Raw genomic sequence first — 27,345 nt, forward strand, 5'->3', positions numbered from 1 at the left:
GAATCTTTAAGTTAATATACTACATGTACTTCTAGTGAACTGTAAATTCTCACCTAACCTCAAAGTTTCTGATGCAATAAAACTGCACCTTTACAGTACGATCTGCACCTCTATCTCATAATTTCAACTGCACCTTTAAAATAAGACCAGCACCTCTACCTCATAAAAAGAACTGCACCTTTAAGATAATACCTACACATTAACCTCATAATTACAGCTGCACCTTTATAAAAAGACCAGCAACTCTATCTCATAAATGCAACTGCACCTTTATAATAAGACCAGGACCTCTATCTCATAAATGCAACTGCACCTTTATAATAAAACCTGCACCTCTATCTCATTAAAGCAACTGCATCTTTATTATAAGACCTGCACCTCTATCTCATAAATACAACTGCACCTTTATAATAAGACCAGCACCTCTATCTCATAAATGCAACTGCACCTTTATAGTAAGACCTGCAACTCTATCTCATAAATGCAACTGCACCTTTATAATATGACCTGCACCTGTATCTCATAAATACAACTGCACCTTTATAATAAGACCAGCACCTCTATCTCATAAATGCAACTGCACCTTTATAATGAAACCAGCACCTCTATCTCATAAATGCAACTGCACCTTTAAAATAAGACCAGCACCTCTATCTCATAAATGCAACTGCACCTTTATAATAAAATCTGCACCTGTATCTCATCAATACAACTGCACCTTTATAATAAGACCAGCACCTCTATCTCATAAATGCAACTGCACCTTTATAATAAGACCAGCACCTCTATCTCATAAATACAACTGCACCTTTATAATATGACCTGCACCTGTATCTCATAAATACAACTGCACCTTTATAATAAGACCAGCACCTCTATCTCATAAATGCAACTGCACCTTTATAATAAGACCTGCACCTCTATCTCATCAATACAACTGCACCTTTATAATAAGACCAGCACCTCTATCTCATAAATGCAACTGCACCTTTATAAAAAGACCAGCACCTCTATCTCATAAATGCAACTGCATCTTTATAATAAGACCTGCACCTCTATCTCATAAATGCAACTGCACCTTTATAATAAGACCTGCACCTCTATCTCATAAATGCAACTGCACCTTTATAATAAGACCTGCACCTCTATCTCATAAATGCAATTGCACCTTTATAATAAGACCAGCACCTCTATCTCATAAATGCAACTGCACCTTTATAATAAGACCAGCACCTCTATCTCATAAATGCAACTGCACCTTTATAATAAGACCAGCACCTCTATCTCATAAATACAACTGCACCTTTATAATAAGACCAGCACCTCTATCTCATAAATGCAACTGCACCTTTATAATAAGACCAGCACCTCTATCTCATAAATGCAACTGAACCTTTATAATAAGACCAGCACCTCTATCTCATAAATACAACTGCATCTTTATAATAAGACCAGCACCTCTATCTCATAAATGCAACTGCACCTTTATAATAAGACCAGCACCTCTATCTCATAAATGCAACTGCACCTTTATAATAAGACCAGCACCTCTATTTCATATATACAACTGCACCTTTATAATAAGACCAGCACCTCTATTTCATATATACAACTGCAATTTTATAATAAGACCAGCACCTCTATCTCATAAATGCAACTGCACCTTTATAATAAGACCAGCACCTCTATCTCATAAATGCAACTGCACCTTTATAATAAGACCAGCACCTCTCCTTTACAATAAGACCTGCACCTCTATCTCATAAATGCAACTGCACCTTTATATTTCAACCTGCACCTCTATCTCATAAATATAACTGCACCTTCGTATATCTAAATCCTGTACCTCTAATTTGATAAAGGCGCACCTCTATATTGGCTCTGCTGTCTGCTTTAGGCAACTTTTGACCCAAATAGTATGTCATAAATGAATAATATGAGCATATTCGCCTAATGCAGTGTATTTGTATTCACTTCATTTGCAACACAAAAATGCCTTTAAGTAGGTGCTTCAGAAAAAGATGATAGGCAAGGAAATGAAATGGTATCCTTTCCAGCATTTAACTTAACTTCCTGAAAGCATTTGTCTGACAAACAATGCTGTTTGCAACATCTAGACACATGTGTTTAAACTTCATTGGTGTAAAGAAAAAAAGCCTTAACAAATAGGCTCCTGGCATCATGTTTCGTGAAGCACAATAACTTCCTTAGACTTGTTAAACATCAAAACATAATTTTACAAGGCCATTTTCCCATTATTTAACCGTAAACCAATTTTGATGAGGGTATGGTTTGTTTTTGGTGATGTTAATATGTTTTTTGTCTATAGCTAATTGTTGTTTGGGCCCTTGCTATGTTTTTTGTCTATAGCTAATTGTTGTTTGGGCCCTTGCTATGTTTTTTGTCTATAGCTAATTGTTGTTTGGGCCCTTGCTATGTTTTTTGTCTATAGCTAATTGTTGTTTGGGCCCTTGCTATGTTTTTTGTCTATAGCTAATTGTTGTTTGGGCCCTTGCCTTGTAACCCTATACAGGGTTTATTTTTTAACTTTCGACTTAACTTTTAACTGGACTTGTCCCTGTAGTATTCATTAAACTATTATCAAATTTTTCTCATCACTTTCATTTTAAACCAACAAAAAAAAGAGAAAAAAATCACAATATACAAAAACAAAAAAGTGAGCTTAGCTTGATCCTGTCAGATTGCTAAATATGTGGGCTTGAATTTAAACTTCTCTCATGATAATGAAAAATTGACAAAAATTTATTTCATGTTTTATTGTTATTTTAACATATGAGATTAGAATCTACGATGCACATCTACATGTACACTAAAATACAGCACTAACATTCTATAGAATGTTCACTAAAAATACAGCACTACCATTCTATAGAATGTACACTAAAAATACAGCACTAACATTCTAAAGAATGCTTTAACAATAAATAACAATTCTAATCAAACAATCCATTTCAAGAAAAAAACAATACGAAAATATTGTAACATTCAGGCTACAGAAAACCGAATACAAAGACAAAGATTCATTTTAATGGTGTCAATGACTCAATCAGGGGCAGATCCAGGATTTAACTTCAGAGGGGGCATAACTTAGGAGCTTCAGCTTATGACTTGCGTCCCTCCCTGAGAACCGAAAAATTTATTTGGTTAAGTGTTGGCAGGGGGTGCGCCACCTACCCCAACCCCCTTCCCCCCTGGATATGCTAGTGTCAATATATACAAATTCACAAACAGAAAATGATAAGTTTTTGACTTTGTACTTGAAAAATAATTATGATCTCAAGAAGTTAATAAACATATCAATATTAAAATAGACAAAACAACTATTATAAACAAAATGTATACATGTCACACTACTTTATTTGTATTATTTGAGGTAAGAATTTAATAATATTAGATATATCATACAAACACATGTAAATGCCATATTATTATCAAAAAGGCCTAAAATAAATTGTTTACAATTTCAATGCCAAAAAAGAGATACATGTTGGTCGAGATTTTTTTGTTTTTCACACAGAAAACTGTTGCCATTTTGTCTGGGTATATTTACACTTCTTCCTCATGAAAGAAATTACCAAACATTATCCCAAAAGGGAAAAATAAATAATTGTTAAAAAAAAGTTTGTCTGGTGCTAATAAAAAAATATGGTCAAGTCCAAAAAGTTAGGGCAGGTCTTGATAAAATATTAATTACGCCTTATCATGAAATGAACAGTATACTACTCATAATTTTCGTAAGAATTTTAGTATTATTAATCACACATATGTATAAACATAATATCACAATAAATGGGTCCTAAACAAGCAAAATTATATCCTTCAAACTTATCAACTAAATACCAGATTAATTGGTTAATCATGCTCTGTCAGATAGAATGCAATAAAAATAATTAGTTTCATGAGTACAAGAATCAATATATTAATCATGTAACTTGACTTCTTTTGAGTGTATAACAAATAGTACATATTTTCTTTAATTCACTCGTGTTATATGATTTGACATTGACATAATTCCAACTTTTTTACCGTTAATAAACAAAATCTTCATTTTGTGCGACAATTGTGTAATCAAATGATAAAGGAATCTTACATTTGTTACCATTTTATACAAATTTTATTATACCCGTTACGTAATAATTACATGCTTTAAATTTTTCTTTAACTCATATCATAAGTTGTAATATTAAATGGCATCTAATGTAAGATCCTCCATACTGAACAAAATCATGTCACATAAATAGCGTTCTACATCATAATAAACTAAAAGCAACAAATATTAATATCATGAAACAAGAGAGCCGCAGAGGGACCAACAATGCTTGTCTGTTATTTTCAGTCGAACAAGGGGCATTATCAACAGTTAATACAATCAGAGTTAGGGGCCTTGTTATTAATGTGAGTATTGTCTCAGGCAACATCTGTACCAAGTCTCATTCAAATATCAGAATGAAAGTTATTAATTTTACACAATGAGGCCAACAACTACACCAAGACGACCTAATCATAATTACATTTGCATCGCATCTTGCCATTTATGCTAATAATCATTACAGTTTTACCATTACCATTATTTTAGCACTTTTCAATCCAGCCAAAGATCAAGTAAATTGTATACACAATGTTTTGTACATGGTTTGTTATGTATAATTCTGGTCTTTCCCAATGTTCACACTTTTTTTAGCCAATAAGCCGATATTTGTAGCTCATGCAGTGGCCTTGCTTTTCTGCGGGCTTTTTCCTTCTAACAAGTCAATCACTTCAATGGCTGCATCTGGTATTCTTGTGCCTGTAATCAATACGTTGAATCAACATTTTGATTTAAAACAGCAAATTCCAATACAAAAAAACAACAACAACCAAAACACTAGAAAGCATTGTTTTCAAAAAGATAAACAAGGGGTGATAACTTTGGAAATATGTGAGACAGAGTTACAATTTTTACACTGCCGAATTTCACACTTAATTTAGTGAATTTGTTAGTGAAAATGGCCCCAGATCTTTTACCTGGAAAGAAAGCAGATATTGGAGAAGTTCCAAGAAGAGTTCTAGGAGAGATTAAATACCTAGGAGCAGTTTTGATAGCGGAGATTTTCAGCAGTGCAACATACTGCTGAAAATCTCTTCTAATTGCAATTTAACTTCAAGACTCTTGTTAATATAGTCCCCAGAAGTCGTATTTACTTACTTCTTGAGTCTGAGTGTGAGACTCGGCTAATAAAAACTGAATTCTTAAATGTTTCAAAATATCTATACTATAACTTATTTTGACAAAAGTTGTGTGTCTGATTGTAGAACAGATTAATTGGAACAGATACAGCAACTTTGACCATATTTGCTCCTGTAATAGTATTTTTAGATAATAATTATAATTTTGCTTTTCTGAGCTCTGAGTCTCAAAGTCAGGCTCAGGACGTTAGTGAATACGGTTTTGAGATTTTGTGAGGAAATCATCATTGTGAGGCTCAAACCTGCAAAGGCAGACACCTTTACCCCAAGTGTTACGTTTAGAACTCATAAACCAGTTTAGGCCCCCAGTGAAATACATGCCAAGTTTCCACTGACCATACCGAGATAGTTACCTCAACATTAACTTATAACGATAATTAAGTGTTAGTGCAATGTGCTTGTTGTCATCTGATGTTGTATATCTCTTGTTTTGAGACTGGTTTTTTTATTAATCCATTTGCCTTGGTTAAATTTGGACCTTGGTAAAAACAAGATCTTGGTTAAATAAAGATCTTGGTTAAATTAGAATCTTGATCAAATAAGGATATTGGTTCATTTAGGATCTTGGTTGAATTAAGATCTTTGTCAAATGAGGATCTTGGTAAAATTAGGATCATGGTCAAATTAGGATCTTGGTTAAATTAGGATCATGGTCGAATGAGGATCTTGGTTAAATTTGGACCTTGGTAAAAACAAGATCTTGGTTAAATAAAGATCTTGGTTAAATTAGAATCTTGATCAAATAAGGATATTGGTTCATTTAGGATCTTGGTTGAATTAAGATCTTTGTCAAATGAGGATCTTGGTAAAATTAGGATCATGGTCAAATTAGGATCTTGGTTAAATTAGGATCATGGTCGAATGAGGATCTTGGTTAAATTAGGATCATGGTTAAATTAGGATCATGGTCGAATGAGGATCTTGGTTAAATTAGGATCATGGTCGAATTAGGATCTTGGTTAATTTAGGATCTTGGTTAAATTTTATGCTACTCGGCTTGTGGCAGAAGCTTCCATCATTTAATTAAAAGTGCATACCTGGGCCAAAGACAGCTGCAACACCTGCTTCAAAGAGGAAGTCATAATCCTGGGGTGGAATTACCCCACCCGCCACCAGCAGGATGTCTCTGAAATATGAGGTATAAGACTTGACAGCTTCATGAATTTTCTTAGAATTTGTAAGTATGTTCAAAGAAATAAATTAGGAACCATTTTATTATAAACATTCTGTACAAACATGTATGAAACAAGAATAAGTATGGTAAATTTTTCATGACAAGTATAAATAGCAATTTTTTGATGATAATCTTTAAAATTACAGATATCTTCACAGCAAATTTAGTAAACTTGTATGACAAATCTGAACCAACATGTTTAACCTTTAACCCAATTTATAACATAACATATGGCGCAGGAGTGATATAACCCCAAGCAATATTTTTCATATATCACTAGTGTAATAACTATGCAAATTAGGTTACCGCATCACAGAAAAATGTATTCATACGTGCTGTAAAAAAACATTAGAAACGATGTTTCAAAAGAAATCATGTTGGTGTCAACAAACTCAATTCCACGAAGAAACAACTCATCATGGTGAAGAAGGCTGGGCTTAATCCAAACAATCACCTCCCTGATCACAGCGCCAGACAATACCTTGTCCAGAAATTTAATCATTATATGAATGACAACAATATTCCTGCGAACCAGATTATGCAAATATCGGTACACAAGAACATTGCATCTATAAACAACGATAGCCACATAAATCCAAATTAACACAATACTCCAGTGAAAAATAACTGTCTACTTCCTTGCAAAATGCTCATTCTAGGCTGTTCAAGCAATCCTCAAGTTAACACCTTGTCACAGACACTGATTCAACATGAAATCCCACTTTTTCTGGTGGATTTTACAACATTTATGTAGCTCGAATTCACGGAAGTAATGTCCTTGTGCACATATGTTAAAATGACAAAAATTCATGGTGTTATCAACCAGCTACAAAACAAATTCGCACTGAAAGCGACTGTGACACTGACTTGTGTTCTTTTCAAACTTCAACCGCCAAATGACATGTACACACTCGCTTGATTACTTGTGACATCACACAGTTGTGACATTGCTATTATTGATTTGCTTAATTAAAATGGATTGAAATATGTATTTTTGTTGTTTTTAAGTGAAACCTTTGAAAATCGGTTCATAATTGTGACATGATTTATGTTTTGTATTGTTAATATAATGTTTTTATGTCGGGCTATTTTTTTGCGGATAAAGCATCCTAGTAGCACAGAATGTAAATTCTTCTGACTATGACAAGAGAAGTGTATCGAAGAAACTTTGACCTAGATTTCGACTGTGAATGAATTATGTTATAAATAGAATCTCAAATTTGTGTTTATTTTGTATCAAATTAAACTTGTCATTTAAAAACGATAAAAACTCGGCAGACTTGTTTAATAAATTCCATACAAAATAAACACTCATTTGAGATCCTCTATCTATTTCACAATCGCATAAAATTCATCAAGTGACAGACCAGGGCCCTTAAAAATGTGTCACAAAGATTATAGCCTGTGACATTTCTTTTATAAAACAGACGCAGCCAAGTAAGATCTAAAAGGTCACCATTTGTGGATTGACCAGACTTACGGTCTTCCCATATCCTTCAACGCATTAATCATCTCGGGTATGAGCGTTTTATGCCCCGCTGCCAGTGAGCTCACTCCAACCACATGGACGTCAGCATCAATGGCCTGTTGGACAGCTTCTTGAGGTGTCTATAAATGTAACAAATATCTCGGGTATCTTCCCTGGGTGTCTATAACTATAACAAATATCACAGGTATCTCTTTTTTGTGTCTATAAATGTAACAAATATTTCAGGTATCTTCCCTGGATGTCTATAAATGTAACAAATTATATGTAACAAATACCTATAAATATAACAAACATCTAAGATATGAATTCACTGATTTTCAATGACATAAAATGACATTAAAGTCATTTATATTTGATCCAATTTCTCATGAAATGTCCCTTAGCACTTATAATACTTTTATACATGATTCAGATGAATAAACAGAACCATACTAAAGTCAGCCCCTATTGGCTTGAACGTCATTGGCTAAAGGTAAGCATTCTAGCTTGGCTCATATTTCCCGAGGCTCAAGGCATTTTTGCTGGTTCCTGGGAATTTGAGCAAACTAGGTTCGACTGTACAAGGTATAACAGTCAGTGTTTAGTTCTATTATCACTTTTTTGCCAAATTTATTGTAAGTATTGAATTCCTTACCGCAAATAGGGGACCAATGTCAACATCAAAGCCCATATCTGCAAAGCCGGTTGCAATGACCTTTCCACCTCGGTCATGTCCGTCCTGTCCGACCTTCGCCACCAGGATACGCGGACGTCGACCCTCGTTCTCTTGGAATTTCTGTTGGGAAAATGATGAAAATGTTTAAATAGGTTAAGGCAGGCATAAAATCTATAAGGAAGACCTTGTCAAAGTTGTTCAATATTTGAATCAATATCTTTATTAAATATTCATTCTTCAAGAGAATTAAGTCATGAATTGATAATCCCAGTCTATAGGAGAATAATACACCAATGTTTCTAAGCCATGAGAGATATTCTTTTAATCTGACTATAATTTTATCTTTTTAAATGATTAAGTAAGGAAATGACTTATTAGTAATATGTTTACTCATACTGTACAAGAGGCCTCAAAAAATTACCCTCACAAGGGGATAAAACTTTGGACATTTCAGGCATTGAAATAAGATTTTTGGATGAATAAGCCCGAATAATTATACTATTGCTTGGCATCAAATTTTTTAACAAGCATTGCCATATAAAATTCAGAATTTGAGCATGACTGGAATACATTTTGGCAGTACAGGGCTTGCGGGCTTGAGTTAATTTCGACCACTGACCTTTAAGGTGATATGGGAACACTATGCAAGACCACTAGAAAAATTTATAATGTTAAACAATCAAACTGTACCTCAACTCTCTTGATGACCTCATCTATCTCAGATTCAGCTCCATATTCTGACTTATACGCCCCACTCACCATCCTGTCGCTGGCCACATGTCGACCAAACACCTGAAAAATAATAAGGCGTTCGTTCATTATCGTCCGCTATAAGGCATTGAACAGTGGTCACTGAGCGCAGTGTTGTGAGCAGCAAAGCTGGTATAATGTTTTTCAGTTGAAAAAGGGACTTATGATTATAAGATAACTTGTCATTTATTAAAACCACAGTAAAGGGCCTTGGTTTTCACATGTGAAGCCAGTTTCAATTAAATAACCATGAAATGTTTATAGCCTAGGTGAAAGTCTAAGTAAGCTTGAAGCCGCCACAAACTCTATGACAATACCTCAAAATAAATTCTTCGAAACACAGACAAGCTGAAAATTAGCACAAGCACTGCAAGTCCACCATTGATAATTTTCTTGGCTGAGATAATCAAAATCAGAATTTAACATTAAAAATGCCTGGCGTGATACAATTTCTAAGTGTGGCAGAAATGATAGTTTACAGGATTTTTGTGATGCAAATACCTACATTTTAATTAAATTGTTCATCTTTTCTGACTTCCCAGGAAACTATAGTAACAACAAGGCATCGCCAACAAATGATATTACTATTCTTCATGGTCATAGAAGGTAAGAAATATGGGAAACTCAAACATAAAATGTTTAAATGGACACCAATGCCTAGCTGTCTGTTGTTGTTTTTAAAGTGGCAGATAGCTCAATAATTATTAAAGCTAGAGTTATGAGCCTTGCTACACATATGCATATACATGAAGTCTCAGACAAAAAGTGCTTTCGAAAAAAACATTGAAGGAAATAATGTCTTCTTTATTTTGAGCCCTTCATAATTATTAATTGATACGGGCATGCACTTTTTCATCATTTCACAAATGATAAAGGTTACATCGTACCTTTTCCATAGCATCAGTGATTTCTCCAACAGTACATCTTTGTCTGGAAGCCTCAATGGCCAGCCCTAACAAGTTGCCATCATTTGACTCGCAGGCCTTTGTGATGTTGTCTAGAGCTTCTTGGGCCTAAAAAATGAAAACAAATTTGAAATTCTAATACACCTTTCATGATATGATTTCTCTGAGAGTACAGCTATGTCCAGATTTCTCGATTGATAGTTCCAGTAAGTATCGTTGAACTCCTGAAACTCGGTTATGTTGTCTAATACCACTTGAGTATGGAATTATAGGAAAAAGTTACAAATTTAGTAACAGTTTTATAAATTGTCATGTACTATAGCACAGTGATTGAAGTAATACTGGGGTACTCGTATTAAAAATCAATACATACACATGCATAACAAACATCAATTTAGAGTGATTAACATTTAGCTACTCACTGAATAATGCATTTATGGAAAATATTAATTACTGATAACAAGAATGTAACCAAGTAGCTGAAAACACACAAATATTAAATAACTGGTTGGTCCTAAGTTTTACAGTGATCAACAATAGTCTCATAAGGTAGAAATTCTGTGTTCTCGGCACCTTTCTTTCACATTAAAACACGTTATCCTTCATAAGAACCATTGTTTTCGAAATTTATTCATCCTTTAAGTTTTCGTTAAATTCAAACAATTGTATTATTAATTGTGGAACATCTTATTTGGGAATAAGAGTGCATCTTTGAGTATAAAAGTGAAACGGAAGGAAGGCCACGTATAATGGTCAGTTTCAGAATGCTACTATCATCCGATTTCCTTGCCTGTGTTTTGTTGTCTAGTTCATGTATGGTAAGGCCTGAAAAAATGAGGACTATTCTATAGAAAAGTGCTGTAATGTAGGAAAGCCACTATGGTCAGTTTTAGCATATTTCCATCATTGGATTAGCAAGCTCCTCTGTGATGTTGTGTAGGGCTTCCTGAGCTTAGAAAGTTAACACCTTTGCAAACAACACTTAATCATGGGGGACATCCCTGTTACTATAAATAGCTCATATCTTGGACTTGTTTCTGGATCCCTTAAGAGTTCTGCAGGTTGGCAATCAGCCAACGCAAACACTTTTTTTCAATACAGAGAGCTTATTCTTTTTACTTATTTGTAAGCATTCAAACCTTGTTACTATAAACACATGTAGCTTATACCTTGGCAGCATCCCTGGATGCCTTAGTTTTCTGTAAGCCGACTATTTGCCTCTCTCTGACATCCTGGTTAGCAATAAAGGGAACCGCTTCAAAATGTAAAAATAACTGTAAGGAATCCCCTATCATATTAATTTGGGGAAATCCCTGTAGCTATAAATACGTGTAGCTTATACCTTAGCACTGTCCCTGGATGCCTTAGTTTTTTGCAGGCGGGCAAGTTGCTTCTCTCTGACATCTTTATTGTCGATACACAGAACGTCAACCATTTCTGGATCATCCGGACGATACTTGTTCACACCAACAATCACCTCTGCAATGAGAAACATTTTGTGCCAATACACATGTACGATGATTCATACATTTCTGTTCAGTTACAATTGTGCAGTCCAGCTAAGCCATCGTTACTACTGTTGGTAATAGAAAACGCCACCCCGATAACTGTCGTCAATAACTAGATCAAAATCAAAGTCAAATATTCTTGATGATATAACATATGATAAGCATATGTATTACAGTTCTATTAGAAGCAGTACAAACTCCTCTTTCCTCAGTTAGAGCAATACTGATGCCACAGCTTTGGCGCTCCCCTTACCAATCCCTCCCTGCCCCGTATTCCCTCTCACTCTACTAAAGGTAAAAGGTCCACATTCTTGACACTCTATCCATCCTGGCCTGGCTCTTAGCTGCACACTTCTCTATTCAGTTTGGGCATACCTATAGCCACGTTTCCAGCCCATCTTAACCCCATCTGCAATTCCTCTCTCTACTAAGGTCAGAAGTCCACTTACCTGACCCAATGTCAATTCTGGCCTGTTTCAGAGCTGCACACTCATCATTCACCAGATTCAGCATTACTAAAAACAAGGCCTTAACAATGACCCCCCCCACACACACACACCAAGAACCCCTCTCCCCCCCAAGCTCCCGTACCAATAGCTCTATCTACACAGGTAAGAGGTCCACTCAAAGTTCGTTCTGTAAAAAAATTCTCGGTCTAAATATAAGTACTAATAATTGTATGGCACTAGGTGAATGTGGTCGTGCTCCACTTTGCATGATATATTATTCAAAATGTATAAAATACTGGTGTAAAATTCTGCATATGCAAAACCATCGCTACCCTAAACATTGTTACGTTATGTTAAAACATCAAGACGATATTGGAAGAATAAATTGGGTAACAAAAGTTAGAGAAATATTATTTCAGTATGGATTTGGCTACGTCTGGCTATCGCAAGAAGTAGGCGACATTAATACTTTCAACGCGCAATTTAAACTTCGCTTAATCGACTGTATGACTCAGGGATGGCACGATACCGTTAATTCATCTTCAAGATGCAATCTCTATAAACATGTTAAATCCTTACTAAATCCGGAAAAATATCTTTCCATAAACTTGTCACATAAATTTGTCCGTGCGCTCGCGCGATTTAGGTGTTCAAGTCACCGGTTAAATATCGAAGTTGGCCGACATCTTAACATAGACAGAAACGACAGAATATGTGCGTACTGCTTAATCAACGAGAACAGGCTTTTATTAGAAGATGAATTTCATGTGTTTTTCATATGCCCAAGGTTCTCTACTGTAAGAAATCAGTTTTTATTTAGCTGGTACACGGGTCGATCTGACCTACATGCCTTTTACAGACTCCTAAAGTCAGATAATAGTTTTGTTATTCGACAAGTGGCAATATTTATTTTTTACTTGTTAAAAATAGCAGATTGAAGTTTGTAAACAATTTGTATTAAGCAATGACACCACTGTATTGTAATTAATGATGTATATATTATAGTATGTATTTTGGGCCGGAGGCCTTTATGTACTGAATAAAGTTGAGATGAGTTGATACCTGTCCCACTGTCAATCCTAGCCTGGTGCTTAGCTGCACACTCATCTATCCTGCGCTTCAGCTTCCTGAACACACAGCCTTGACTGTTACCCCCAACCCCTCCCCTGACTCCTCTACCCTATCTCTACATATATAGGTAAGAGGTCCACATACCTGTCCCACTGTCAATCCTGGCCTGTTTTTTAGCTGCACACTCCTCTATTCTTAGTTTCGGCATACCAGTAGCCACAGCTTTAGCCATACCGCCCACTTCCTCTATCTACAAAATTGATAAAAATGCTCATTTTTGGTATTTGTTATAGTTGCAAAGAGTTGATACATATATTACCTCTGAGGATATCTTTCATGCAACACAAAATATATATTTCAATTGTTTCAAGTTTGATGATAGGAACCATATTTATGGACAAATCAAGGACTTAGCTATTACTGTGTAGAATCTTCAAATCATAGTAGCACACAAAGACTTCAAGTTTAAGCAGAAAAAATTGTAGGTTATTTTTAATTAAGTCATGCAAAAGATATTCTGCAAACAAACTTGTTCATATCACAACATTAGATAGCGCAGCAGAGGGTAACTATCAGGCCAAGCCCAATTGATTCTATGTCAGGTAGGTTTTCGTCTTTCGAATCGTAAAAATAATTACAAAACTAAACACTTATTAGCCAAAATAATCAGATTTCAGCTGCTGAGTTGAGGGCATTTTGTGTTTGTTATAAAACGCTTCAACTTTCTATGTTAACTTCTAAAACATGATCAGAGTCATTAGGTCAGAGAAATGGTCACCCTCACTAATCAAATTATAGCTTGAAATGACAAAGGCTGTAATCCCATGATTTATCTGTAAAGCTATATTGATGCATGTGAAGTCGCTTTGTGGTGTTTGTGTCTCTTGTTTTTGTTGTATTATTGACACAGACAGTTTGATTAAGTTAGGTTTTATTAAGTGTTACAGTAGAAACATGCTAGCTCCATATCCCAGGGACCGACCAAAATACTTTGAGTTGCAAATATTGAGCCAAGCAGGAATGCTTATGAAGAGTAAAACAATATCGGTCCTTAACATCCAGTTCGAGCCAAGGAATAAATCGAGCCAAGTGATATGGAGCCAAGGTTTTAGCTGTATTTATATTTTTGATGCGAACACAACAAATGTACCTCATTAATGACTTTAAGGGCGGCATCGTAAATCTCCTCCGTCAAACTCTCCATCATATACGATCCTCCCCATGGGTCTGCCACCTATAAAATACATGTATAGATACACTGCATATCCATGCTATTAAGTATTAAGATTTTAAGGAAGAGAGTGGTCTAGTTGCATCAATTGGAGCACATTGGCAATTTTTCATGGAAAACAACCTTAAATTTATACGGACGGTTTACAATGTCAGAACTCTATACATTTAACTACACTGCAAGTACAACACGTAGTAATTCAAATGAAGCAGTTAAGCCTAAGGACACATTAAAACACTACAATTAATTGATTTTATTATTAATTTTATATAACAGACTGCACAAATTGCTATGTGCGACTGTCGGGGTTCGGACCCACAACCTTTGCTCTGCAGGCAGACACTCTACCGCGTCGCTATAAAAGCTAGCTCTATAGCGAGACAGTACAAGTGCTGCTATATACACATCGTATACCCGGTTACACATTCCCCCTCCATTTTGAACCGCCCAAAAAAGATATTTAAGGTCACAAACCAAATCAGCCACATACTTTAGTTTTGGTGTGTGTAACGTATCAATAATAATATCATATAAATAATCTTTAAGTCATCATAGCCTATTTGTCAAATTTTACCTCCCAAACATAAATTAGTGGCATCAGTGCGAGGCAAATAAATTAGAATTTCTCTAAGGCCAGAAAAAAAAACACCCGAAAAAGCTAGTGAAAACTAATTCAACTAAAAACCTACTTTCACTTTCCTAATATCCTTTGATCTGGAACTGCTTAAATCAATGAACTGGCATCAAAAACTCATCATTGGTATTCAGTTAAAGATGCACTCTTACTCCCAAATAAGATTTATCACAATTATTAATATTGTTTTAATATTCCAAAAAGGATGAATAAATGTCGAAAACAATGGTTTTTATGAAGGATACTAAGTTTAATTTAAAAGAAAGGTGCATAAAACACGGTATTTCTACCTTATGAGACTATAGTAGACCACAGTAAATCTATAAGCATTCACCAAAGATTTAATATTTTTGCACTTTCTGCTATTAAATTATACACGGTTACAATCTTGTTATCAGTAATTAATATGTTCCATAAATGCATTATACAGTAAGTAGTCAAAGGTTTATCAGTCAAAGTTGATGTGTCTCATACATGTGTATGTATTGATTTTGAAATAAGAGTGTCACTTTAAAGAGCAATGTACAACAAAGCCATGGTGATTACACCATTCAGACTTGTTCCAGTTCTATACCATTACTATATGTGGCTATTTCATGGCACGGGGTCAGAAATGATCCAGATGAATATGTTATTGACATTTTCTTTTTTTTTAAGTACTCTAAGAATAAACTACAGCTATCACAGAATGTGATTAATACCCCCGCCGAAATATATGGACCAGAAACAGACTATTATCAGTAAGGCTTATATAGCAAAACCTAGGCAATTCAGTGACCTTGACCTTGAATGTAGGGACACGAATCTTGTGAGTACCACATCTTCATGCTATGCTGGTAGCTTCTGCAAAATGATTTTAAAATCCGAACTGAATGAGAAAGATATGGAACGGACAAAATCGGAATGGACTGACTGATGGATGGACAACGTGACAATACGCGTGATTCCTATATTTCCCTCTCTTCTCTTTGTGAAGCAGGGGTATAATAAACATATCACGTTTACAAATATTTACTACCAGTGCAATGAATATACCTATTTTTACCAGCAATTTTAAGATGAAATCTCACAAGAATGTTAGGGCATGTGAATTTATATTCGGTCAAGCAAAAAATTGGTATATGACTAGCCTGACTTACTTCCATTCAATGTAAGCTCATATGACTGCAACCTTTACAAAACATCTACCCATCTTTTACCTTAGTAATACCAGATTCCTCCTGAAGTACAATCTGTGTGTTTCTGGCGATACGTGCGCTAAATGGCGTAGGTAGACCAAGGGCCTCGTCGAAACTGTTCGAGTGTAGGGACTGGGTGCCTCCGAAAACGGCAGCCATGGCTTCAACAACAGTTCGGATTATGTTGTTGTAGGGATCCTGGAACAGGATGCTAACTTTTTTTATACAGGTGTGAGATTGGCTAAAAACAAAATTCCTTGAACTTAACACGGGCCCCAATTATCACAAAAAATACTCAAATCAAATCTTAATCTCAATAAATCTTAGCATAAAACATCAAAAGTTATTTAAAATCATACATGTTTTGTACCCTTTTTAAAAGCCTATTTTCTGATAGAATGTGTTGACAAACACTTTTGTCAATATCATGAAGAAAATCTTATTCTAGAGCAAAAACTGTACTTGAGTAATTAATTGGTCAAGAACAATGAGTTGTACTCATTATTGTTCTTGCCGTAGAATCATTTTTCATTGGATTCTTGACCACAGATTTTCATCAACATTTTCTATATAAGAATGCACTTTTAATAAGGTTTAAACATGTACGATTTTGAATAACCTATGATGCTATGTGGTAAAAAGAGCTCAGTCAGAGTTTGAGGTCTGACTGAAGTTTGTATGTGATATTGGGGCCAGATGTGCATGGGTTTGAAGCATTTCTAAAGCCTAAGATTGCATTTGAACTCATATTTACTTGTTGTTACGAGGTATATTAGTTGAGGAAGATTCCAACCCATCACATGACATTAAATTAGTTTTAGTTTAACATTGCTTATTAAATAGTTAATGACAAGCACACTGCTGATTCAATGCCACTGCTCATCTTTACCTGTTGTTTTTTTCAGCCAAGCAAGGGGCATAAATCAAATATATTAAAGCCAGAGATTTAACTGTCTTCATTATTAAGCTTACAAGAGAACCACAAGCGGTTGCCAATTCTCGCCTGTTGTTGCGGTTAAAAAGGGACATAACTTGACAAATATCAAAGCCAGAGTTATGGACTTTGATACATATGTATGTTTTATCTCTGGCAACATGTTTACCATCTTTGTTACTGAATATCTCGATCAGATTTTGAGTAATGGACAAGCTTCAAGTCAAAGTTTCATATGAATTTCTTGAATATTTTTTTAGTTATAGCTAAGGTAAATGTTCTGGCAAAATTATGCCAAGAATGAAGATCAGATCAGTTTAAAAAACATTATAAACAAATAGCATACAAGTCAAGTGCTTTGATATCACCTAGTACCTGTTCAGTAAGGGACCAGCCTGAAGTCTGTGAGTGAGCCCTTAGCAACAGGGACTTTGAGTTCTTGGGATGGAACTTCTCTTTCACCAGATTAGCCCACAATCGACGTGCGGCACGCATCTTTGCTATTTCCTGAAAGGAAAAAAATCCTCACAGGTTTGAGACATATAAATGTGTAAAGCATTGCACAAAGGCATGCCTTAAGAATTGAACAAAGTGGCATGTAGCCAAACCATGTTTTTATGATTGTTAGTCTAAGGTTTTTGTCTTAAGGTTTTTTTTAAATTGTGGTTTTAAAGTGTATGGATCCAATTATCCAACCATGAGGCGTCTTAAATTTACAAAATATAATCCTTTTACTGATCACCTTATTTTGTGATCAACATTTTAAGATATATTTTTTATCAAACTCAGGCAATCTAACAATGTATGACTTTTTAGTATAAACTACAAATTCAAAAGCAAATTAAATAATAGCCTACATATTCCTACAACGAGATCACCTTTCAGCCACCACTATTTACCATCCTTAATTGTTCAAAATATTAACTTAATAACTTAACAGACATGATGTCATAATTTGGTTCACCCCCTGCTGAAAACACGTTTTAATTAGGCCTAGTTTTAATCCAAGTCTGTGAGAACAAATCTTAATGGCTAAGAAGGGCTTACTCACTTTGCTTGCTCTGCCCTTTTTAAACATTAAGATTTTACCCAATATTTTCACACTATTACTTTGGTAAGAATTTTGGATAAGGAATCATAAATATTAAGCAGCTTGTTCTGAAGTTAACAAAATTGTCAACATCACTGTTGTTAACTTTAAATCATTATAACTCGGGAAGTTACCTTGACACACTTGTGATCTGCAGTATGAATGACATAATTTGAGACCGTACATAGTTCAGCTTGTTTTTATTAAAATATATGAATACATCATAAAATATTTCACCTTTTAAAATCAGCAATAATGAAGTTAACAACCTTTTTAACTGTAACCAAGATCTAAACAATTGGCCGTGTATTTCTTACGAAATAAACAAGAGCTGTCACAGAGACAGCGCGCTCGACTATTCTGCCGCTTTTCAGTGTAAGGATTGAAAAGTTTTGGCGAAACATGCATGGATCACTGTTAGATTTTATTTCAATGCAATACATGATGTGCTGAGATATTAACATAAATGTGGTTACATGCAAAAGTTTAACCAGAATTTTTAAGTGTAATAATAAAGGGCCATTATTTGCAAAATACAGTTAACTTACTTGGTTATTCAATTAGGTTGGTTGGTTGAATACCATTGTACAAAGTCTCAATGCAATACATCAAGTAGTTGCTGAGATATTATCCTATGTGTGCTAACATGCAAGACCTTAACCAGAATTTCTAAGTCAAATAATAAAGGCCCATAATTTGAATTATATTCAAAAAAGTGTTATCTTACTTCATTAATTTAGTAGGTTAGATTGTTGGGAATACATATCTAAAGTTTCAATGCAAAACAGGATATATTTGCTGAGATATTGACTTAAATGTGGTTAAATGCAAAACCTTAACCAGAATTTCTAAGTCGAATAATAAAGGGCAATTATTTGCATTAAATGCAAACTAGAGTTATCTAACTTGGTTAATTAAGTAGGTAAGATGGTTGAGTACCATTGTATCAAGTCTCAATGCAATACCTCAAGTAGTTGCTGAGATATTAACCTATGTGTGCTTGCCCGCAAAAACTTAACCAAGGTGTGACGCCAACGCAGACACTTGGGTGAGTAGTATAGCTCTCCATATTCTTCGAATATTCGAGCTAAAAAGTGAGATTTTTTCCTGAAAGTTGTAAAACCTTGATAAAAACATCATCAAACTATTTTTACGCACCATGTAGAGATTCATGCTAACTCCCCAGAAGAAAGACAATCTGGGGGCAAACTTGTCCACGTCTAAACCCCTGTCAATACCTGCAAAATAATGTTGCCTTTATATATATTTTAGAATGATACAAAGAAGAAAAAATTGACCAATCTCAAATGAAAAAATTTACCTTATATGCATAATAGCAGTGATTACTGTACCAGGTGAGGCAGTGTGGGAAAATTTGTAAGTAAACATGTACACAATTTGCCATGGTGACAAATAAACTCAAATGATGACACTTATCTGTTGTCGGTATAGAAATGTTTGGTGAGGGTAGTATTACAGATGAAATTGAATGTTTAGTCTCCGCCATTAGGGAGGTGAATTTAAGTGGGTGTTACCAAGCCAGTCAAGTGAGTTTCCTTCCAAATTCAAATTTTCCACGATACTATATTCCAACAAGACTGTATACAGTGATGTTTTTGGTGGGTCTGTGCAATTTTGATTGGAAAAACATGCACCATGCATACTGCGGCCCTTTATGTGGTCGGAAGGAAACACATATTCTTGTGCAAATTGTGCTGACACGCATGATCAGAATAACGTAACAACTTGTTTCACGTATGATTAGAATAGTGTTGTAACGACTTGTTTCATGTATGATCAGAATAGTGTTGTAGCGACTTGTTTCACATATGATTAGAATAGTGTTGTAGCGACTTGTTTCACGTATGATTAGAATAGTGTTGAAGCGACTTGTTTCACGTATGATTAGAATAGTGTTGTAGCGACTTGTTTCACGTATGATTAGAATAGTGTTGTAGCGACTTGTTTCACGTATGATTAGAATAGTGTTGTAGCGACTTGTTTCACGTATGACTAGAATAGTGTTGTAACGACTTGTTTCACGCATGATCAGAATAATGTTGTAACGACCTGTTTCACGCATGATCAGAATAATGTTGTAACGACTTGTTTCACGCATGATCAGAATAATGCTGTTACGACTTGTTTCACCCATGATCAGAATAATGTTGTAACGACTTGTTTCACGCATGATCAGAATAATGTTGTTATGACTTGTTTCACCCATGATCAGAATAATGCTGTAACGACTTGTTTCATAAAATCTTAAACATTTGACACAAAAGTACAATATTAACAGAAATCATGTCCTCACCTGTGCGAATGTACTGCAACCCATCAGCGATGGTGAAGGCAAGCTCCAGTACGGCGTCGGCACCTGCCTCTTGCATGTGGTAGCCGGATATTGAGATTGAGTTGAACTTGGGCATGTTCTGTAAGTGTGTACATAAAATGATTATATAACCAACATGTACATGCTGCAACCAATTGGCGTTGGAAAGTCCTAAGCACATATTCAGCAACGGCCTCTTGCATATTGTTGTGATTGAGTTCTGATAGAAGGCTCGAAAAAATATATGATAATCCTAAAAAAAAAAAGACATCTTATTAACAGCTGTTCAATTAAATATCATTACATCGAGATTTTCAATTTGTATTAATCTATTGAGTGTCACTAATAAATTTAAAAAGTTGAAACTTGCAATCAAATACCAATAAAGCTTTAATATTTATTGAGTGTCACAAATGAAATTGGAAAGTGGAACTTGCAGTCAAAAACCAATAAAGCTCAAATTTTTATTGAGTGTCACAAATGAAATAGGAAAGTTGAACTTGCAAAATCAAATACCAATAAAGCTCTCATATTCATTGAGCGTCCCATATAAAATTGGAAATATGAACTTGCAAAATCAAATACCAATAAAGCTCTCATATTCATTGAGTGTCCCATATAAAATTGGAAATATGAACTTGCAAAATCAAACAAACTTTCTCTAAACTATCCAATAGTTTCAAAATAGATATAATAACTACCAAGAAATATTAAACAGAAAAAGCAATCATACAACAATGCATTGATGACATGGCCCCTTAAAGATAGGTTGAATACAGCGTCAGCCGCTTGCATGTCATACCTCCATCTTGAAACGGAGTTGTATGCAAGATGTATGTATTGCGCAACAAGGATGGTTACCTTTGATGTGTACTCGAAAATATCCCCGATGATCTTCATGGAGGGTTCTGGGGGAAAGATGTACGTGTTGCGCACCATAAATTCCTTCAGGATGTCGTTTTGAATCGTGCCTGCTAGCTCCGATTGCTTTGCTCCCTGTTTGAGATAAGTGTTATATATCGAGATTAAGGTATCCAAACAAAAAATCTGAAAGCTCAGTTAACTATAATGTTAACTGTTTTGCCAGGTGACCAAATCATATGCTTGTTTTCGAGTTGATCATTAAAGTCAAATGAAATGAGTTAAACATAATATCCATCAAAATCAATACAATCCTTTTGTGCACCTAACTAGTCTTTCTACATTTGAGTGAAATTCAACAATTATTGATTATGCAAACAAAACTCAGTGTCATCAGTCATTACCAATTGATTTTTGACATTTATTGGTTATGCAAACAATATTCAGTGATATCTGTCAAAAACAATTGATTTTTGACAATTATCGATGATGAAAACAATATTCAGTGACATCATCATGAAGAATCGATATTTGTCAAATATTGATTATCGTCTTATCCCTACTCCTACCTGTTCCTCTGCAGCGACCACATACATGGCCAGCACTGGGATTACTGCCCCATTCATTGTCATAGAAGTGGAGATCTTGTTGAGGGGGATTCCGTCAAAGAGGATTTTCATATCGTCAGCCGAGTCAATGGCCACTCCTGCCATGCCAACGTCACCGTGGACACGTGGGTTATCAGAGTCATAGCTGCAAAACGAACAAGACCACTGCAAGGGGATACCTAATCTATTTTTTTCTTCAGTCAATCCCAGTTGGTACCCAATTTAACTTTTCTTCAGTTGGTCAAGGGGAGTAACTCAAGAATATTCAAATCAAGGTCATGGACCTTGCTACAAATACACGTAGTTCCATAGGGAAAATGTGTACAGTTTAATAAAAAAATACGCTGGAATAGCAGATGTTTCAGCCCATCATTGAAACAGCCCAGTGCAGCTGATTGTATGGCTAATATTGGAGGACAAGATTGGAGATTGGTACAGCCCAGTTCAGCTGATAGTACGGCCAATATTGGAGGATGGTACAGTCCAGTGCAGCTGATGGTACAGCCATCTATCTTAACCATTCCATTTCCACAAGTCATGGCTTTAACTTAAGGTCTACCAAATTGGGCAATTTTGGTCATCCGATATGGGAAGTATGGTCTGAGTCGTATCAGCAATCAGTCATATCATTTAAATACCATACATTGAATAACATTGCATGACTCACCCATGACAACAACACCTGCACTATGACAATACATAGATTTTTGCCTTGAAAAACAGATGAGGTAGAAACATTATGTTATCTTATCTTAAAGTCAGTCAAGAGTGCCATCTCAATCTGGACCTACCCTCTATGTGTCGGCAGGTCAAAGGCCACGCTAAGCCCCTGTTGCCCGGCCTTGATGTTGGCTCGGTAAAACTTGTTACTTTCTTCTACTGTGCTGAACCCTGCATACTGAAGAAGAAATGTTCAGAAAATGAATGCTTCTTTTCTATCAAATAGGGGTCCTCTGACCCATTGGCTTTACAATACCTCAACTTCTTCCTTTAAAAAGATATATTAAAGACTACATGTAGGATGGTCCAAGGTTTGTGTACATAGTGGTGTACATCCTCCTTGTATATTGGAACTGGTCAGGCAACGCCTTCTCAACATGGGCAGTGACATCTTTTGTGTTAAGGATTACCTAACTGTCAGATGGTCAAAGGTCTGTGTGTGTACACGGTAGCATACAGCCCCCTGGTATATGGGAACTCGCCAGGAAGGACGGTGTCATCTTTATCATCTTCAGTGTTAAATAATATCTACCTGTCTGATGGTCCAAGGTCTGTGTGTGTACATGGTAGCATACGGCCCCCTGGTATATGGGTACTGGCCAGGCAACTCCTTTTCAATATGGGCGGTGTCATCTTTGGTGTATACTGGTTTAACATTAATACCCTGCAATGTAATATAATCATTAGTATTGCATTTCGAGTAGGGAGGTTGTATTATTAGATTACATAAAAATATTTTATTGACACACTATTTCATTTTCATTTGAAGAGCCATAATACTTCTAAAGACATGAACTCAGCAGAGGGGAATACAGCAGTACTACACTATAAGTATCTTCCATGGCCGAGAGTGTAATCACTGCGCAAATATCCATGACAACCACGAGTTATCCGACCCTCGCGTAGGGTGTTTTGCGGAAACGAGGTTTACCAAGTTTCCGCAAAACACCCTGCGCGAGGGTCGAGATGAACCTATCTTACAGAAGCGGCTATGGTAGATGCTTTTTCTCCCATCTCAGATAAACAAAATTAAGTAAAAATGTATTTTTGCTGGAACTCTTTTGTGCTTAGTGAAAATAATTGCGTACGGATATGCGATAACTCGTGGTTGTCATGGATATTCGCGCAGTGATTCAGCGTATGTAAATGGTCTGATCAGTCTTTAAATAGTTCAAAGAAGAGTGAAACATAATTTCTTGAAAGGTGTGTGAAAACAGTTTTCTGGTGACATTTGAAGTGAGAAATAATTAACTAGCGTTCTAAATATTGCCACAAGACAAGGTTTCCATGATGCTACAGAAGACAGTCATCAACAAGGGAGGTAATTACAATGTGGTGACCATTTAAAGATGTTCCATACGGGCATTTTATCTTCGCCCGTAGGCAAGATAAGAATTTCTAGCATGAATAAATTTATGGATCTACTTATCTGAGGTGGGAGAAAAGGTGATCTACAGACAAGAGTGTTTTGTGAGGTGTATCTCTTGCAGATTTATGATGCGTTTTTAGTAAGTTTTTTTAATCACTTTTGCAGTAAGTTGGCTATTGACTGGAAGGTGTTATCAGGCCACTTACCCATGTGCTAAAGGGTTAAAGGGAAAACATGTAGGTTTACACTTGACAGATGCATAAAAAAATGTTTTGATCATTACTAAGTAATGTTAAGTAAAACATGTAATACCTCAGGTGTTCTCCATGTAAGAGTTTCTTCTACATCCTTCCCCTTGATTTCTTTCGCTGCAGCTGCCTTCCATTTCTCATCTATTGGTTCCCTGTGAATGCATCGGCTGCTCAGTGGAGCAAGGGTCTGAAACATTCATGAAGAAAAAAGTACTTCAGATTGATTTTATTTCATGAGGGCTGGGTTTCATACATCTTATTATATGCTTTCTGGTGGTTTATAGGTTATTATCGGTGAAAGTAAAAAGAAAATTCACTGTTTCAAACAGTTAAAAAATCAACATAATATTTTATTTATTTTCATTTTTCAGAATTAGAAATACATAGTTGTATATAACAATGGTACAGAAGAAGTAAAGGATAAAACCTTCCAATTATTTTGAATACATACCTTTGCAGGATTTGCAAGAACCCTTGAATGAACAACTCGCCACATCTCAGAATTTATTTATGATGAATCTGTAATGAGAATGTGTTGTTTTACACTATACAATATATATGTTTTAACTACACAATTTCTTATAGGCTATTTTATATTTTGTGATCCATCATTCTTTTATATTCAAAGGTATGTGTCTATATCATATTTCCATTAAAGACATTTGTTTAACTGCTAAATGATTCATTTAAATGTGTATAACGCTGTCGTCACTTTTTTTCCATGATTGTTTTTTATCTACAGATGTAATGCCGAAACATATAGATAAAACAGTTTTAAAAACCATTGAGTGTTTGTGAGATTGAACAAGCAAAGATTTTCCTTTTTTCTACTATCTTCCATGAAGAGAACTCAGAGAACTTAAAGGAAGATTAATTGATTATAAAACATGTCAGAGCCGGAGGAAGCAACAAGGCAAGCAACCAGAGGTTTTGTAATCATGCAAGTTAATGTAAACAGAGTAATTCTGTCACTCTTGACAAAATCACGGGTAAAAAATAGTATAAATAATTGTACGTTGACAGATTTTTTTTAAAGATTTTTGATATTACAAGATACAAGAGACAAGATACAAGAATCTTTATTTAAAGTCGGGTATGTGTTAACAAGAAACATTAGCTCAATGAGCTATTTTCTGACATGAATAACAAACATACATAACATATCAAATAACAATAACAATGAGCTTGTGACCTGTAAATAAAAGTATGGCAAATCCAGGGATTAGAAGGATCCCGTATATCACCTCTATATTCTAAAATAATAGACGTGTTATACGGGATTCTTCCAACGGGTTAGTGCAAAAACCGGGGGTGTTTTAAAAATATTGAAATTGTTTTAAGTGAAGTATTTTATGGTTGAAATTGATCATATAGGTTTATATTCATACTTTACCATGTAAGTGAAAAGTTATTTTGCACTAAACAAGCATTTAATGCATTAAAACACGTTGTTTACCTTTCCAATAAAACGAAAGTTGACTGACACAGACAACAATTATGCCAAGGGGAAAAACTTGAATCAATCGTAATAATTTGGCCACCTCCGACAAGCTTCGAGATAGACCTCGTTAATACAATCGTAACAACTCGGCCATGGCCGAAATATTCTGAGTGTTTTAAAATTGTGACGTGAAACCTTGCTGGTGCCCTTCATGTATATATCGATGTGTTTTGAGAGCAAGCATTGAAAAAAACACATCAAACTCATAATTATTCGAAGGATACGACATTTTTGTATACGGAACTAATATAAAATAACATAATCTGGAAATATTTCTTGTTTTTATGATATTTTTCAGATGTTAAATGCTTTAACCCGGAATCCCGATCGGAACAACTACCCACTTTTGATACTAAACAATTTGTAAGTGAAGGATTTGCCATATCAAAAATCGTAAAAAAAATCTGTCAATGTACAATTATTTGGACTAATCACCTCTATATTATTTTAAAACGTAGAGTACTGTTTGTAAAATTGAAATGGACTTGAAGCTTATTATACTTGATATTTACAGCAATTATGATAGAGAGTTGTGGCATAACATTAAAATGAAAATAAAACAAATCATAAAGGTTTCCTGCACAGCTTAATCAGTGAATGCCTAATTTACTAAGAATAAGATACTCAGTATGTATATGAGGTAGTGGAAGAAACAGAACTATTTGTATTTTACACCATTAAATGCAGCAAAATAATAATAAAAATAATAAAATATTAATAATCATGACATTTAAAGGAAAATTAATGCATGTCTTCAATACTGTATAATTAATAACAAAACTACAGATGAAGGCCAAGGTCAGTGACATTAGTAAATAGGAAAGTGAAGGACGTTTTCTTTCAAAAGGGTCGAGTGACAGTTCAATTGAAGGGTAACTGGCGAACCTAAATGCTCATTTATTCATAAATAAAATTGTCTTTTCTTTGAAACCCTGTCTTAACACAAGATAATACAAGAGTTTCCAAACTTTTTTCTTTCAATATACTTACCAGCAACAAGGGAAGTAAGTTGGGAACGTCTGATTGGATTAATCAAACTTTGGTTAAACCGGTTTTGAAGATTGAATTTGTTGGGTGTTCTCAGCAAATAAACTGATTTATCCGTAGTAAACTGTAGTCTATAATCATTTGACAAATAACACAGTTTCAATCTTGTCTGATATTTTTTTATATGTGCTTTATAAATTAATTCAGTCACATTGCACTTTAGACCTGTTATAAAATTCTCTCACAGCCTGTCTGACAAAGTTACATCAAGGCCAAGAACACCTATACTCTTATGTGTATATATATTCAGCATTCCATAATTTTTAACCTCCAATTGTGTCTTTGACCTTTGCTGCTGAGACGTGGCTCTTGCACGTGACACCAGTTTGTGCCAAACACAG

The 27,345-nt window shown here is 35.1% G+C and overlaps 1 protein-coding gene across 2 annotated transcripts; it reads right to left on the reverse strand.

Moving 5' to 3' along the window:
* Nucleotides 1-2,762: 2,762 nt before the first annotated feature.
* LOC128232327 (methylmalonyl-CoA mutase, mitochondrial-like) lies at nt 2,763-26,980 on the reverse strand. Of its 2 annotated transcripts, none has more exons than XM_052945827.1 (20): nt 26,948-26,980; nt 24,908-24,975; nt 24,518-24,643; nt 23,369-23,500; nt 22,908-23,014; nt 22,078-22,261; nt 21,509-21,643; nt 20,630-20,747; nt 19,474-19,553; nt 17,601-17,732; nt 16,313-16,489; nt 14,399-14,482; nt 13,393-13,498; nt 11,563-11,699; nt 10,203-10,328; nt 9,256-9,357; nt 8,545-8,685; nt 7,902-8,029; nt 6,285-6,373; nt 2,763-4,807 (listed from the first exon to the last, which is right to left on the reverse strand). In XM_052945827.1, exons 2-20 carry the CDS (start codon nt 24,950-24,952, stop codon nt 4,725-4,727), a joined length of 2,232 nt encoding a protein of 743 aa, XP_052801787.1. In that variant the 5' UTR covers nt 24,953-24,975; nt 26,948-26,980; the 3' UTR covers nt 2,763-4,724. The 2 variants fall into 2 exon arrangements, with proteins under 2 accessions (XP_052801787.1, XP_052801795.1); XM_052945835.1 differs by lacking the exon at nt 26,948-26,980 and adding an exon at nt 25,361-25,370 and having other exon boundaries at nt 24,908-24,976.
* Between the last annotated feature and the right edge of the window lie 365 nt (nt 26,981-27,345).

This window comes from Mya arenaria, chromosome 1 (genome assembly GCF_026914265.1).
Source record: "Mya arenaria isolate MELC-2E11 chromosome 1, ASM2691426v1".
NCBI lineage: Eukaryota > Metazoa > Mollusca > Bivalvia > Myida > Myidae > Mya > Mya arenaria.